The 16,064-nt window shown below is 39.9% G+C and overlaps 2 protein-coding genes across 2 annotated transcripts; one reads left to right on the top strand and one right to left on the bottom strand.

The window, feature by feature from the left end:
• The first annotated feature begins 2,052 nt into the window (after window positions 1-2,052).
• LOC109480235 (HORMA domain-containing protein 1-like) lies at window positions 2,053-9,295 on the top strand. The gene is made up of 17 exons (XM_019782384.1): window positions 2,053-2,099; window positions 2,393-2,537; window positions 2,855-2,918; window positions 3,049-3,085; window positions 3,222-3,242; window positions 3,425-3,451; window positions 3,688-3,749; window positions 4,203-4,354; window positions 4,820-4,974; window positions 5,438-5,572; window positions 5,938-6,007; window positions 6,407-6,642; window positions 7,109-7,174; window positions 7,583-7,746; window positions 8,122-8,284; window positions 8,840-8,956; window positions 9,284-9,295. The coding sequence occupies exons 1-17, from the start codon at window positions 2,055-2,057 to the stop codon at window positions 9,293-9,295; spliced, it is 1,671 nt and encodes a 556-aa protein (XP_019637943.1). The 5' UTR covers window positions 2,053-2,054.
• Window positions 9,296-11,192: 1,897 nt separating this feature from the next.
• LOC109480344 (pleckstrin homology domain-containing family F member 2-like) lies at window positions 11,193-12,768 on the bottom strand. Its single transcript, XM_019782536.1, has 3 exons — window positions 12,621-12,768; window positions 12,039-12,223; window positions 11,193-11,600 (listed from the first exon to the last, which is right to left on the bottom strand). The coding sequence occupies exons 1-3, from the start codon at window positions 12,652-12,654 to the stop codon at window positions 11,391-11,393; spliced, it is 429 nt and encodes a 142-aa protein (XP_019638095.1). The 5' UTR covers window positions 12,655-12,768; the 3' UTR covers window positions 11,193-11,390.
• Window positions 12,769-16,064: the final 3,296 nt, after the last annotated feature.

Raw genomic sequence — 16,064 nt, 5'->3', positions numbered from 1 at the left:
GGTTCAATTCTGAGTCAATTGTCTCTCACTCATTCACTCACTCACTATCCAGGATTCACTCTTGGTGCATTAGAATTGTTCATGTTTTCTAATTTTTTTCTATATAAGTAAAACATTAGTTGCATACCTGCCCAGAGCCGCCAAAGCAGGTCTCCACCTGAGCTATTCTCCTGGCATTCGCCTCGCTGTGCACTGTGGAACAACAAACAATACTCAACATTACAGACCATACATCATCAAGGTTCTTCTAACTTAGATCTTAACGTTAGACAAGTGATCAGCAATCCATGACATAAAGCCAGGGAGCAGAAGGCAAAAGGTGTTTAACATGTTTGGTAGTTGGCAATACCTACCAATAAATAAAGTTAACAAAACAGTGATCATATCAATAGATTTTTCCCAGTTCAAATTATGATTCAAAGACAAAGTTTATATACATATTGGAAAATGAAATTTCTGTTTCCTGGTTTAAAATCAGACAGAAACACAGAGTTGCCCAAAACAAAGAGTCCATGCAGGGGGACTGAAGTCACTGACTGCTTTCAAAAACCGATAGTTCTCTTTGTGAATGGTCGACAAGTCAAATAACATGAGACATGTCATAAATTAGAGACCGTAATCGTTACTCAAGTAGTCTATCTTCCAGTTAAACTAATTAACAAGTAACGATCGTAGACTGATCGTAGACAAATATATTTACGAGGCCTACATAAATTTTCTATCAGATCGAGACCTGTTATTCTAGGAAGAAGAAACTTCCGTGATTGAGAGATTGTTTTGGTGAAGTCACAGTCTATACGGAAACTACCAATCCCACGCGTTTCCGACATTTGACTCCGAACGACGCCCACCAAACGCCACTGACAGAACAGCCAAGTCAAGAAAAATCAGGTGTCAACTTCAAACTTCGGCGCGACGCGAGAAAAGTACGACGCTCGAGCCATCAAAACCAATCAGAAACGATCCCCCGATGTCTAAAAGCTATAATTAAGTGGCCAAAGCTCCTCAGACACATTAGGTTTAGCTACAAATGGGTCAAAATTGCTGGGAGATGAGGGTATTCCAAAGTACTCACCCAATCTGTCCACCATTTTGGGTCACATGACCCAGGCAAGGCGAGAGGTCCCGGATGTCCCACCAGCTACGTGACGTCATGGCATCTCTTTTCTGTCGTCTGATCTGAGCAAATATTTGCAGATACGGGCCGAATATCAAATATACGTCTGTCGAAATACTATACACAATAGATGAAGTATATTCTGTGTGAAAATAGCGGAATATCGGGTTATAAAATACTTAGATACGGAGTTGGGTTTGAGATATCATCAGGTAAAGAGTTGGGATGTTGGATGATCTTGATGGAATGGTACACATACTAAAAAGGGAAGCTATTTGCAATTAATAATTTATAACATTGAAAGATATTAACTTTTAAGCATGAATTTAGCAATACAAAAGTGACTATTCCATATCTAATACAGCAAAAAATAGCTTAGATACTGGGATAAAACAACTTCTTGAGCTGTTTTAATGTTGTCCCTCTCAGGAAATGGTATCGCTCTAATAATATTTTGAAGTTTGGCGGGAAACGAACACACACTCAGTCTCTGTCAAAGAAGGAAGGTGTGACGTGTCTTACGGTGCCGTCTAGCCAGATAAAAGTCTTCAAACCCCTTCTTAAGGACGCCCAACAGTCTTAAGACTTCAGGTAAGGGAGCCAAGAGTCTTTGTGGTGAAGTGTAGTGGCGTAGTGTGATGTTTTCCGACGAAAACCAAGCCAGGAGGCACGAAGATGCTTTCGCTTTGTAGTTTTAGGCATTTCAAAATTATGCTAAACAGTAAGTTACCATCATCTTTATTTCGTATTGTATGCATGTTATGAGCCCAGGAAGAATTGACACAAGTCTAGAAAGAATTCATCATCAGTGTTTGTTACTATACGATATTAGTGGCATTAGTAAGTAAACTATTAGTATTACAAATATTATATTCAGTGGTAGCTGTCATAATTATAATATAAGTGTCCCTTTCCAGGCCATCCCCAGACTTTAGCCATGGCAGTAGCAACCAAGATGAGGTCTCAAGAAAAGACTGGGAATGTGAGTCAACTCAACATTTTCGAACTTTAAAACTTTACACAGTCTAGTCAGAAAGTTGAACAACATACATACTAGTAGTATTTTTAATTGCTCCCCTTTTTAGTAATTAACTGTCATAAAATGTGATTTCAACTTTATGAATTTTCTTCCTTAGTAAGTATGGCCAGTCATAATGTTACTTAATTATACAACAATAAGTGTATAGCTACAAAATTAGAAATAAGAATGTTTTTAAGTGGCTAGGCATTTCCCATATAATGAGTAATACTATGTTCCTGTTCTTATTTCCACAGTGGAATGCAATCTTCCCAACAGACCAAGTGACAGAGCAACTCTCCACTCTGTTTGTGAAGAAACTTCTGGCTGTTGCCGTCTCCAACATAACCTACCTTCGTATGATCTTTCCTGAACATGCCTTTGGGGACAGGTGCCTAGAAGGTACATATCACTAAAATCTCATAACTCTATGTACATATTAGGTGAATAACTGTTAAAAGAAAATAGTCAAGCACAAAGAATCTTGTATAACGATGTACAGTATACAGAATGATATTATCATTATGGGAAAGTCACATGAAGAAGTTGATGTTATAACTTTACTCAGTAGTTGACTAATAGAGTATATCATAGTACATACAATTGTATATGGACTGGTGGAACTACTGTTTTCTATGGTATAAAAATCCTTCATTAAGGAAACTTTGAGCATGTTGAACATTAAACTAAAGGAAATTATTTCACACAACTTTATCCAGACTTGAACTTGAAGATCCTTCGAGATGACAGTGCTTGCCCTGGAGCCTGCCAGGTCATCAAGTGGTAAGAAAATCTTTCATTATTACAGCAATGATCAATTTACAATTTACAAATTGTCATTAAAAAAATCAATATTGCATACCTTTGCTGCAGCTAGTCTAATGATGAAGAAACAATCTTTTTTCCTTTACAGGGTTAAGGGCTGCTTTGACGCACTGGACAAGAAATATGTGAGTTGATCCTTGGTTAAACATCATTTCAATGCTTTTAGAACTTTTTTTGAAAAGTCTCATTCATTGGTGATATTGAAGACCAACCTAAGTTTATTATCTTGACGTATTTTACCTTTTTTTTTTTCTTTAATAGCTGCGGTGCCTGATCATCGGGGTAAGTGTGCAAACCATTTATGCTCAGTTGAATCAACAAACCTATTTGAAATGTTTTAGTAAGTATTGCCTGGTGGCATATGTTGGTTTCTGAAATATATCATGCTAATTTTGTTTTTGTCTAGTACCAAATTATGCCTATTACTTTGAACTGATTTCCAACTTTTCATTCTATTTACATAGATTTATGAAGACCCTACAGATCCTGAGGTGAGTTTAAACCCTGTCCTTGGTGCTGATTGGTCTGTATAGTACTTGTCCTTGTTGCTGATTGGTCTATATAGTACCTGTCCTTGGTGCTGATTGGACTGTATAGTACCTGTCTTTGGTGCTGATTGGTTTGCATTTCATCTGTCCTTGGTGCTGATTGGTCTTTATTTATGTTATAATTCTAGGATACTTGTAAACATGTAAATAATCAAGAGAACAACTGTTTTTTTTTTCAGACTGTGATTGAATCCTACACTTTCAAGTTTGCCTACAACAACCAGGGTGTTACCATCTACAGGTATGTCATGGCCTTGTTACAGCTAATGTCCAGAACCAACGGTTTTGTTGGATGTTGTGTCAACGTTGCATCAGAATTTTGCCTGTTGCCGACAATATCTTCCTTGACACAACATTTGGAAACTATAGAAGGGATGTCATCTTAAGTACAACTTTAAACGAGACATTCTGCCAAAGTTCTGCCACAATACATTACAGGTTCCACAAAAGCAAGCGCAGTACATTCTGACAACATGCTGTTAAACTAATGCATAGACTAACTGTATGTATGTATCCATGGTTTGATTGCCAGGAATTATAAGCAGCTGGCATCAACCTACAGTGCAGCAGAGACAAAGAAGGCCACATGCTGAGGACCACCGTGGTGCTAACTCTATCTATTCTCCAAGCAGAGGTTTGGGTATTGGCAATGCATAAACTAACTGTATGTATGTATCCATGGTTTGCTTGACAGGAATGACAAGCAGCTGGCATCAGCCTACAGCGCAGCAGAGACAAAGAAAGCCACCATGCAACTGCTGAGGACCATCGTGGTCCTGACTCAGTCTCTCAAGGCTCTGCCTGATGATGTCATGATGACCATGAAGCTACTCTACTACGATGATGGTAGGCTACAGATCTGTTCGCCTGGATTTAGAAGTACTGTCAAAAGTGCCCAAGAAGACATTTTGGGAACAGTAAAACCCTTTGTGGACAGGTGGTCCATTATGTGTCAATGGAAAAATTGTCCAAGGGACCAAAAACTAGTCATTTGTAGAGGTGGTCACTAGTACAAGTTTGACTGTTATTCAATAGTAGATGTATTGTTTGTATATCAGGCTTAAATGTGAGAACTGTATCTAAGCATGACTGTATGGCAAGTCATGACTGGAATGTGATTGTATTGCTATGTTAACATGTACATGTATATGCTTGAAACACTAAAATATTTGTGTGTTTTTTTCCTTTCTTACCCCTTTCATTCCCTTGTATGCATTCCTACTTCAGAGCACATTATAAGCAACATTCCTTTAACTACAAATCCAAGCAACCCCCTCTTGCACACCTAACCCCCCTCACCCCCCTCCCTAGTGACCCCCTCTGACTACCAGCCCCCCGGCTTTAAGCCGGCTGACTCGGAAGGTTTCATGTTCAACTGTGAGCCGATGAACATCAAGGTGGGGGATGTCTCCACACAGTGGCACACCGTCAAACTACGGATCAAGACAGACAGCTCACAGTTCGAGGTAACAGCTATATTTCTTTTCAGCCTTTAATAAGGCTTTATTTAACGTTGATTAATAGACATTCATTCAACCTTATGCCTTGGGTGTTTTCCAGGGTTTAAGATCAGGGGTGTTGTTTGCATAGGATAGCATTGTTGATATTTTAGTAATAGTGAATAGTTTAAAATTCAGATTTTTTTAATGTCATTTACAGAAGATATGTCAATTAGCATATTATAATTGTTATTGTTGTTACTATAATTAGATTTAGAATTTCAAACAATTCAAACATTCTTATATGACCACATGGGTTGTTACTGACCCATTGAAATCGTTGACCACTGCTTTCCCACATTTTAGATCATCAAGCAATTTTTGAAATGTCAACAATCATCTTAGACTAGTATTTGTCTTTGTAGTGTATGGACACTACATGGTAGTACACATTGTAATGGCTCAGAAGTTGCGTTGTGTTGACTGTCAGGTGAGAGAGGAGCCAGGCCTGCCAGCAGGAACAGAACTAGCTGAGACAGAGGAGGGGAACAGTGTACAGGGGGGAGCTGTCATCTCTACTGCAGGGTTAGATGGGGAGGACACTGAGGAACCTATGGAGGTGGAGGTACTGCAAACACTTTATATTTTCTGAGAAAATCGGACATGTTCACCAAACTATATGTTTGCGGTGGTGGCAGGTGCAAAAGAAAGGCTGCAAATTATTTGTCCGTGGTAATAATATGCAGTACAGAAGTGATCCTTAATAGTTTCATCAGGTTGGTACAAGTAAGTCACAGGGAAGAGATCTAGACTCTTTTTACACAACCAAGTGTTGTTTTTTTCAGCCAAAGTTTCGTTGACCTATACCATCTATAGCAGAAACACCAGAATTGCTGTGAGGAAGGTGTAAAGTGTCTTTATTTTATTCATGCTGATCTGGCTGATTTTTTTCTGAAAAATATCTGTGCTTGACCTGAATTCTGTTCACAGACCAAGGAAAATTCCTCCTCATCCAAGCAGGGCCTAACTCCCAAGGAATGCAAGGATGTTCCAAATCAAGGTATAGTAACATGCTACAGTAATCTTCCTGATTGCTTATTGATCATTCTATCGATTACCAATAAATGTCTTCTTTATAGACAATGAATAGGCACAGTGGTACTTGATTTTATGAGTCTATAATTTTTCTTCCTTTGTGTATCTTTATGTTAAAGTTTTGATTGAAGAAAACGATTTTCCAATCAATATATGCTTCAAGACGAAATGAAGGGTTTGTTTTAGAATTTTTTAAACCACCTACCGCTTGTAAAATGTAACATGTTTTGTTAGAATATAACTTACTCTGACTAGTAGAATTTTAGAAACTAATATAGTTTAAGTTACAGATTATAAGCCCCATATAAGATAATACAATGTACCTTACATATAAGGCAATCAGTCACATACATCACTTTTAAAGTTTTAAATCCTCACAAAACAGCACCCCACAAGACCCCAGAGTCTGCCAGTCGCCCATCAGGCTCCCAGCAGGACCAGGAACAGGACCCGGGTGTGCGCTGTCCCTGTGGGTGTCATGAGGATGACGGACTCATGATCCTGTGTGCTGTCTGTGACCTCTGGCAGCACGGCGTCTGCTTCAAGGTCATTCAGGAGGAGGATGCTCCAGAGAGACACATCTGTGATGTCTGTGCTGACGTAAGGGTTATATTATAAGAGGAGTATACTAGTATATTACACAGTATGAGTGACTGAATATATTTATTAAGAGATGGATGGATGGATGGATGGATGGATGGATGGATGGATGGATGGATGGATGGATGGATGGATGGATGGATGGATGGATGGATGGATGGATGGATGGATGGATGGATGGATGGATGGATGGATGGGTGGGTGGATGGATGGATGGATGGATGGATGGATGGACGGATAAACGGATAAAGGGGTGGATTGATAAACGGATGAATGGATGGTTGGTTGGTTGGTCAGTCAGTTGGATATGTGGATGGATAAAGGGAGGGACAGGAGGAGGGAAGGATGGATGGATGGATCATTTAGTAATTATGTGTTTAAGTTGTCTGAAATCATATTTACTCAACATATGACTAGCTAATTTAGCTAATCATATGTTGACTATGCATTATTTTGTACCCCACAGACTGCAGTTCCTGACAAGTATCCAACAGACCCCTACCTGGCTAGCCTCTCTCCAGTCAAAGTACAGGTCTGTAGTAAGACTTAGATTCAATATAGTTTAGATGTATTATATTAAATTTTTTCCAAGAAGTTAATATGTTTTCAGTAAAGTCTGTAAGATCTCAACTAGTGAGCTCATGAAATTGAAGCAAGTTTGAAACTTGGCACATTAAAATTTCCAACACAAGAAATTGCACAAATTTCTGACTGTACAACTCCAGTCTCTGTCAAGGAATGAGTAATCCACCGCTTCTGTGACATCACACGTAAAGCAGATGACACACATTACTCAGTCAGCAGTTGATCATGATAACCTCTTGGAATTACAGTATCAAGGAAAGCCCCATTTTCTTTGATACTGTTGCAAAAATGTACTGTAGTTTTCTTACATTCTTTTCTTGGCAATATTATTATTAATAAATATGATACTCTCCAGGCCACCTGCCTGTGGCGACGTGCCCTGCTGGCCTGTACAGAGGCCCCTCGGCTGCTGATCCCCAGCTTTGCCAGGAGGCTGGGCGTGGAAATGAACGTGGCTCATGGCCTCGTCAACAGACTGGAGAAGGAAGGCTTCGTGAAAAATGCGGCCAGGGGGAAAAGGTTAGATGATGCGATGTTTGCTTTAAAGTTTTGATTTGCACAATTTCTGAGAGCTCTACAGTAACTGTATATGGTAAATGACCAATACATGTCTAATGCCTACATATGGAAACCTGGGAAAGTCAAAAACCATTTCTTTGTTTCTATGATGTTGATGAACAATATTAACCGTTACCATTTTTTGCTTAAGAACTTGTGTTTTATAGTATTAAAAAAGAAAAAGAAAAAATGCAGCTAAAAGGTATAACCAAACTGGGGTTTGGTACAATGTGTATGAGAAGCCTAGACTTGTAATTTCGCAGTGCACTGTCACTGTCCCTGTGTGCACTGTAAGAACTAGAATGAGTCCTTAACCACTTTGCCATTTTTCTCCAGGCTTGGCAAGACCGTTGACAAAGAGAAGGTGACTACAGAAGGCTTCTCCAAATACTTCAGCCAGGCTGAGCCTGGGAAGAACACAGACAGCCAAACTGAAGAGACCTCTGGTGTGCAAAAGGAAGAGACACCTGTGAGAGCAAAGACCACGGGAGACAAGGAGGTTAAAAACTTTTAAAAAGATTTTGGACCAGTGTTTTAAACACTGGTGATGGATATGAATTACACTGTCTTACTACTAGTATACAGCATCTGTCCTTGGTGCTGATTGGTCTGCATATTCTTTAAACTTTATCTGTTCACATAGGTATATATATGTGCTGCTTTGGGAAAATTTGTTTTTCTTTGATATATGTAGACCAATGTTGTTATTCTTAACTGATTGATTGATTGGTTGGTTGGTTGATTGATTGATTGGTTCATTTATTGATTGACAAATGGCCTAGGAAAATCCTCACACTGGAAGAGGTAAGCCCAAAGTCTGGTGGTCAACCAAAGAAGAAATGGTTTGACTATGTTAGAGAGGACTTCCCCGACTTGAACCTACATAACATCAACCCACAGGATAGAGGCAAGTGGCGGGCTGCCATCAAGTCAAAATATTGCCGCAGTATGCAAGTATGTCTAACCCTTGGAAGTTGGGGAACAACAAACACTAAACCCGATAGTGAGGGAGTGATTGGTTGATTGATTGATTGATTGATAATTTGCTTCCCAGGTTGATGCGATTGTGTCCCAGGCTTCCCACCTGCAGCTGTCTCCTCCTCCTGCTGCCGCCGACAACGCTGAGGCTCATGGGAACAAACAGGCTAATCGGAAACTGCAGCTCAGCCCAGTAAGTTCATCTTCCCCCTCTCTTCTAATAGCGTTTTTATAGTCCAGTGGTTAGCAACCCTGCCTCTTAGAGTCTAGACTAACAAGTCTTGAGTTTGAATCTTGACTGTGTGCACTACTGGAAAGGGTCGGAGTCCATAGGATGTTAAGCTGTGGTCCACTGTTCACTGTACTTGTTGAAAAGATCTAAAGGAATTTCCCTGGTACAATGAATCTATATGGTACTGTTGAATTCTATGTTGATCTTGGCGATGAGATGTCCACAGACTTCTGAGATTAGTTGAAACCAGATAAAGTGTAATAACACTGTTGTTTTTATCCTGAGAAGTTTTGCCACTAGAGTACCTTTTAAATAGTTGTAGAAAACTCATAGTTCCAAACGTGGACATATTGAAGATTGCTTTCAATTGTCTTAATTTCAACAGGAGAAGGGTAGACAGTCCAGTAAGAAGGAGCGTAAGAACAGAGACACGTCCCATGACAGTATGGACATTTCCTCTCCCAAAACTCGAGGGAGAAAGAGGGTCTTCTCCCAGGCCAACAAGGTATGTTCTAAGCTATTGTTTTTGCTCTGTTTCCTCTTCTTCTCCAAACCAATAAGGTCAATGACCTGAACCAGACGTCTCTCACCATGGTTACTGGTGTTGCAATTTCGTAGCAGGAGGGATTTAGACTCCTGACAGACCATTTATACATGAATGTGTTTGAGTAAGAATTAACAGAGCAGACCATATGCGAAGGTAATTATAAACATTATGCATTTGCCTTGCAAATGTTACCTTTCTAGTTTATTTTTGTTATGATACTAGTATATAAATTGTACCACACTTTTTTTTACAGGATGAAGAGTTTGAGATCAGTTGTAGCCAGGACACGGAGCACAGTCGGACACAGCCCACCAGAAGCAGCAAACGTCGTAAGGCCAGCGTCACGGAGCGCGCCATCATGGTGTGATGCCCCCTGGCACAACAGTCCAGAACTGCAGCCACATGCTTCACTCAATATCTCTGTATTGAGGCTTTTTTTCATCTTTGAAGTTCTGCATCTTAACAGAATCTTTGACCATCCTTGAAAGCGGTAGATGCACCTTAAGCTTCATACTCTTAACTAAGACTTGACTTGGTTTGTTGCTGTTTTGTAGGAGTTGCACTGTAATAGAACTGTCATTCTGGGTTAACCAATAGGCAAAGAAGAAGTGTATATGACACAGTAAAAAGATGATGTACAGTTTCTCTAATTGTTTTGTTAGAAACCCCTTGACTGGAAAAGTTAGCATGAAAGAGTACCTACATAGTGTTAAGGGAAGAGTTGACTTCTGCATTTGTTATTCTTTCTCAAAACTTCAGCTAGTAAATCTGTTGAAGTCCATAGCAAGTTAAACAGGCATTGAATAGTTACGTTAATATATTGTTGTAAATATTTTGTTCTTGAACACTTTTTTCTTGAGGTTGGCACGGAATGCCAAATTATTTATTTGAACATTTGCATTAAGCAAAGCTATGTACCCTTGTTACATTTTAGTAATTCATGATAATCTTATCCTAACTTTGTCCTAACTTATCAGAAAAGTTACTATCAAAGTTGATGATATAGTAATTATATACAGGTGAGATAATGTGAGAAGATGGGACTACGGTATGTGAAAAGCATAAGAAGTTACTTTTGATTTAAGATGTTTGTTGAAAATGTGTCAATGACTTTTGATTGTGTGGTTGAATACAGACAACAGTGTTAGTGTTTCAACACAATATGCATACTTTATTGCACCAAAATGTTGAGTGAGTCACGTGAACAAATCAACACAGAAATAAACAGTGATAAATACATGATTTAGTATTTGAACACTATGTGCATATCTTATTGCACCGAAATGTTTGGTGAGTCAGGTGAACAAGTCAAGTTGAACACAAATGTTGCCACAGGAAAAACAGTGATAAATACATTATAAAAACTGCACAGCCCTTTATAAAATGTTATCATGATAGTTTTTAAAAGTTTCCAGTGTTTCAACACCATATGCATACTTTTTTTTGCACAGAAATGTTTTTGTGAGTCACATGAGCAAATGAACACAAATGTTGCCACAGAAAAACTGTGATAAATACTTTATACAAACTGCACAGCCCTTTATAAAATGTCATCATGATAAAGTCGTATTAGCTAAGAACGCGTTTCCATCTCGCCTGGAATAAAAAGACACACTTTAAAAAAAAATCCAGACAGTCTATTTTGTCTGGTTCTCTGTCCTCTAGTCGCCCCGTCCCTTCCTCCGGACGGCAGTCGGATACATGTTGCATTCTGTTTTCCAGAAGCTCTTGTTTAAAATAAGACATAATTCACAGAGAATCCAGTCACTTTGTCACTAGAAGCGTTTTGTTTCTGTGATGTAGTTTTGAGCGGCTAACACATACGTACAGTTTCACAGTTAGTTACTGTCAATCGATCAAACCAAACTGCCGCAAACTTGGAGAACTCTCTTTTTCCTCCTCTTCCTCCGAGTCGCTGTCCCGGCTGTCCGGTGGAAGCCTGATGTTCTGCAGGTTCTCGGCGCAGATGTGGCAGACGCGCACAGCCTTGTGCTGGACAACCTCCTTCCGGTTGGAGCAGTCTCCACAGACCACCCTGCCACAGCTGCGGCAGTGGTGCTGTGGGGGGAAGTGGGGGTCAGGCAAGAAATCAGAGGTTTTAGACTTAGTTAATGTTTTGGGTTTTTCATGAATGTATTACTAATATTGTGAAAGGGACTGTACTATTTAAGTTAATAGAAAATCACACTGAACTCCTCCCGTACACTGCCCAGCGTGCACCTCCCTATCATGAATCAACTGTCAAAATCACCTCCCACCCACAAAGCCTGCTTAGGTCAATAACTGTAAGTGCTTAACACACCATATACATCGAAGCTATATTAGAACACAAGCCCACAACACACACGGTCGCCTATAGCTAAAACAATACTTTGGTAGTAATCGAATAAAACTTTACAGACGCTGTGTGTGAGATACATTTCAATATGTCTACCGGCTCTACCCTATCTGATCCAAACTGTGTTCTTACTCTACTTTTTCAAACCCTTTTCTTACCCTTCTTTCTAACAGCGTGAACTTTGTCTGCAGACACCGCTGGCACACAGCTGCCTCCTCATCCGGCTGCCAGTCATACTGCCCCGCCTGTGCCGGGTTCCCTTCTGCCTCCTCCTGGGTCCCCGGGCCGGCTCCGGGCTTCTCAGGCGCTACCGTGCTTTCTCCGGACAGTCTCGCAGCAGATACTGGTCGAAAATTAAACAGTTTGAATGTCATTCGAGAATAGTTTCATTAGGTTGGCAAAGTCACTGAAGAAAGAGACGAAACGTCGGCTGAACAAAACACTTGGTGTGTGAAAAGCTAAGAATCATTTTGTTTAGTTTGTAAGTCACTTTATTTAGTTTGTAAGTCACTTTTGGCTTTTTATATGATGCAGTTTATGATGGCAAAATCTTTTCAGTCTGTAGAATATTATAGACATGTTTTAGATGTTTTACCAACTTGCGTTTGAGCGGTAAGAATCAAGTATTGATGTCATGAACGAACGAACGAACGAACGAACATACAAAAGAACGAACCACTAAAAGATAAAAATAAACAAAAGGAAAACATTTCATAAAGCAACTTATCATTGTTTCTCACCTCCAGTTGTTGATGAAGCGTGGCAAAGACCCATGACAGTTTCCAAACTCTCTTTTCAAGTCACCTGTCAGAGTTGTAGTTTGATATCATGCTGAAGACCACTCGGTCATCAAAAGGGTGCAGTTTCATAGATTACCGCTGGGTGGCGCTTCAATACCATCAGTAGCCTTGTCAACAAAATAGACAGGTGTATTATGAGTTGAACGATTTGTATACTTATGAACATACGATAAACACAATAACCAGAGCTAAAACACTCACATAGAAACGTAGCAGCGCTAAAAGATAACGTTACATGTAGCCCATGTCAAACACAGGTTTAACATGTTGACCACAGAAACCTGTGCATGTTGACTAGGCCACAATAACAATGTATTATCAATGATAATGTGCTAAAAATTGACCCTGCTCTATTCAATGTATCGATTGCAGACATGAGCAGTTTGTCTTTGTGCTAATTTGTAAGTTTAGCTGAGCTGTGTAGTCTATATGTAGTACAGGTATGTTGTTGCTATGCTTCCCTAATTATTAACGTGAGTGTACGTAGTAGGACGCCTAATTCTGGGAGTTGACTTTAAGCGAAGGGAGTGAAAAATGTCATAATATATTAAATATATAGCTGTTCCTAACCAAACCTTTTCCAACAAACTATTAGATTATAGGTATCAGCTAAACGACGGGAAAAAACAGGAATCAAAAGATATTTCGAAGACACAAACTCACCTGTGTTGGCGGCCATCTTTGATGACGTCAGACTGACAACAGACAGGACAGGTGAACGCTGTTGCTATGGAAACGGAGTGGGCGGTGCCCGTGGCGCGAAACGGGGGGTTGTAGAGCTCTATAGCATATGGCACAGAACGTTCTTCCGCCTACCGCCAACACATACGATTCTTAAAGCATCCAATGCGATTTTAGGGCAGCAAAACTGAAATATTCTGAATAAGGCGATCTGCTTCACATTTAAATCAGTATTTAATACTTTAGATATCTAAAACTGCAAAAAGCCCCAAGATGAGTCCTTTGTTTTAGGGGAGGTACCTTAAAAATCAACCCAGGGCCCTTCCAGTAACCATTTTCTGTCAGAATTTTGGGAATTTTTGCACCATGAGGGTCACAATATACACTGGGATAGTGTGGTTTCAACTCTGAACAACTTTGAAAAATCCGGTTTCCAAGCCCTAAAAATGCCCTGGATGCCTTTAATAGTTCGCCCCTTGGTCCTTACATATATTTATATATAAAGGCAGACGAGAAACGCACATGAAGTAGTTTGACATTTTATTTACACATTGCGTGGTCAAAACTGACAATGCAGTTGACAATCATTGAGCTAAAATACGTAATAAACTAGAAAGGTAACATTTGGAAAGCAAATGCATAATATTTACCTTAGCTTCGCATATGGTCTGCTCTGTTAATTCTTGATTCGATATGGTGACTAAATCCCCCTTGCTATAAAATTGCAACATGATGTAACCCAACACTAGAGTTACCATGGTGAGAAACGTCTGGTTCAGGTCATTGACCTTTTTTGGTTTGGAGAAGAAGAGGAAACGTAGCAAAAACAATATGTTTTCCTTCGGTAAACATAAATATAGATGTTGATATCCAGTCATATTATGTAAAAACAAACTGTGCTTAATACAAGCATATGTCACGCGTGCATTCAATATGGTTCGCATAACAGATATATAAGCAAGCAAATTTAACAAAAATATCAATACATATCAAAGCTGTGGTGATATCACTCAAGTGGCAAATATCTGCGGGCAAAATCCTAAAATCACACAATTTTTCTAGATATTAATCAATGTTTGAAGTGTTAATTCGCTGTATCATCATAATTTACCTAACATTTACCTAGTTCAAATTCTGTGCACTTAAAACTATATAAAAATACGAGGCCAAAATTTTGGCACTTGGGACCAAAAATATCTGTACATGTACATGTATATGATAGAGGTAGACCCAGTGAGTTATCTGATTTTGATAGCACCATATTTGGTTGTTGAAAAATATCTGTGACGTTTTATCAGTAGGATTTATCTGTTGGAATGCGCTCAAATTCCGCAGGGAGGCGTTTTTATCCGGCAGTATATCAGCTTTGTTGATATGACTCTTTCAATAGGCTTGTCAAAATAATATATCAGTGTCTAGAACAGATGTTTCTGTGCAGCAGGTGTAGCCTCGGTCGACTAGCTTGGTGTCCAGTCCATCGAGTTTGGGGCGGGTTTTCTTCGGGGCTGCAGGAGCTCTTCCCCGCCCGACTCAGCTAGGTTCCCCGGTAGGTTTTGCACGACGCGATGGGAGTTAAAGGCATCCAATGTAATTTCAGGGCGGCAAAACTGGACATAGTCTGAATAAGGCGATCATTGTGACATTGACACATACATGCTTCACTTTAGCACATTTCAGTCAGTATTTCATACTTTGGGCATTTAAAACTGCAGAAACAAGCCTCAAGATGAGTTTATTTTCTGGGTGGTACCCTAAAAATCAGCCCAGGGTCCTTCCAGTAACCATTTTCGGTCAGGTTTCCATGCCAGAAAACTAGACTGGATGCCTTTAAATTAGCAAACTCCTACAGGTGTAACACTCCTACCGGGCGGTCTGTTGAGCTGGAACTTGGGGGAAAAACTATTTATAGAGCCCCGAAGACAACCTGTCTCAACCACGATAGACTGAATACAAGACCTATCATTACTCCCGAGTCCTACATCCTCTCCTCAATTTTAGGATGTAGGACTCGGTAGCTATAATACGTCTGGTAACCAGGCTAGCCCCAACCACGATAGACTGGATACCAGGCTACGGTCACAGGCGCAGGTAGCCTCGTTCACAGGCGCTCCGGAGGCGGTTATGACGAATCCTGAGAAGCCCGGGGCGCTTCTGTGAGGAACTGCAGCTTGAACCTGGGTGAGATGTCCAGCCCCTCTCCCGCCTCCTCTCCTGTCAGCTGTGCACGTGTCGGGACAGAAAACAGATGGTTACTTCTTAAGTAATGTCCTGGGGCTTTGGATTGACTGTTTTATTTGAACACAAGATTACAACGGAATGACCGGTTTGAGAACAGCACAAGATTATAGTGCACTAGTGGAATGAACGCTTTGAGGAAAAATTCTAGGAGCCTTCCGGTACGCCCATTCCCTACGGCTAAATCAACCAGAGATATATCATATTGTCTTAGTTCTAACCTTTTGTGTCAAAAGGCAATTAATGCTATGATCTTTCAAATTTGCTCTTAAACAAATAGTGAATTTACTTTTTTAAAACTCTTTAAAATAATTACTTTAGTAACCTAGCTATAGCTAGACATGAAAAATGTTTCAAACGCTTTCAAATGAAAATATGTCTACACCGGGCCCACGATGTCAACGGTACTCAACCACTCCACTTTAATTAAAACGGACGAACTGCTTTTTGCAGCCAAATTTAACAAAC

This window comes from Branchiostoma belcheri, unplaced genomic scaffold (assembly GCF_001625305.1).
Source record: "Branchiostoma belcheri isolate BF01 breed outbred unplaced genomic scaffold, Haploidv18h27 scaffold50, whole genome shotgun sequence".
Lineage (NCBI taxonomy): Eukaryota > Metazoa > Chordata > Leptocardii > Amphioxiformes > Branchiostomatidae > Branchiostoma > Branchiostoma belcheri.
This window is presented reverse-complemented; position numbering and strand designations above follow the sequence as displayed.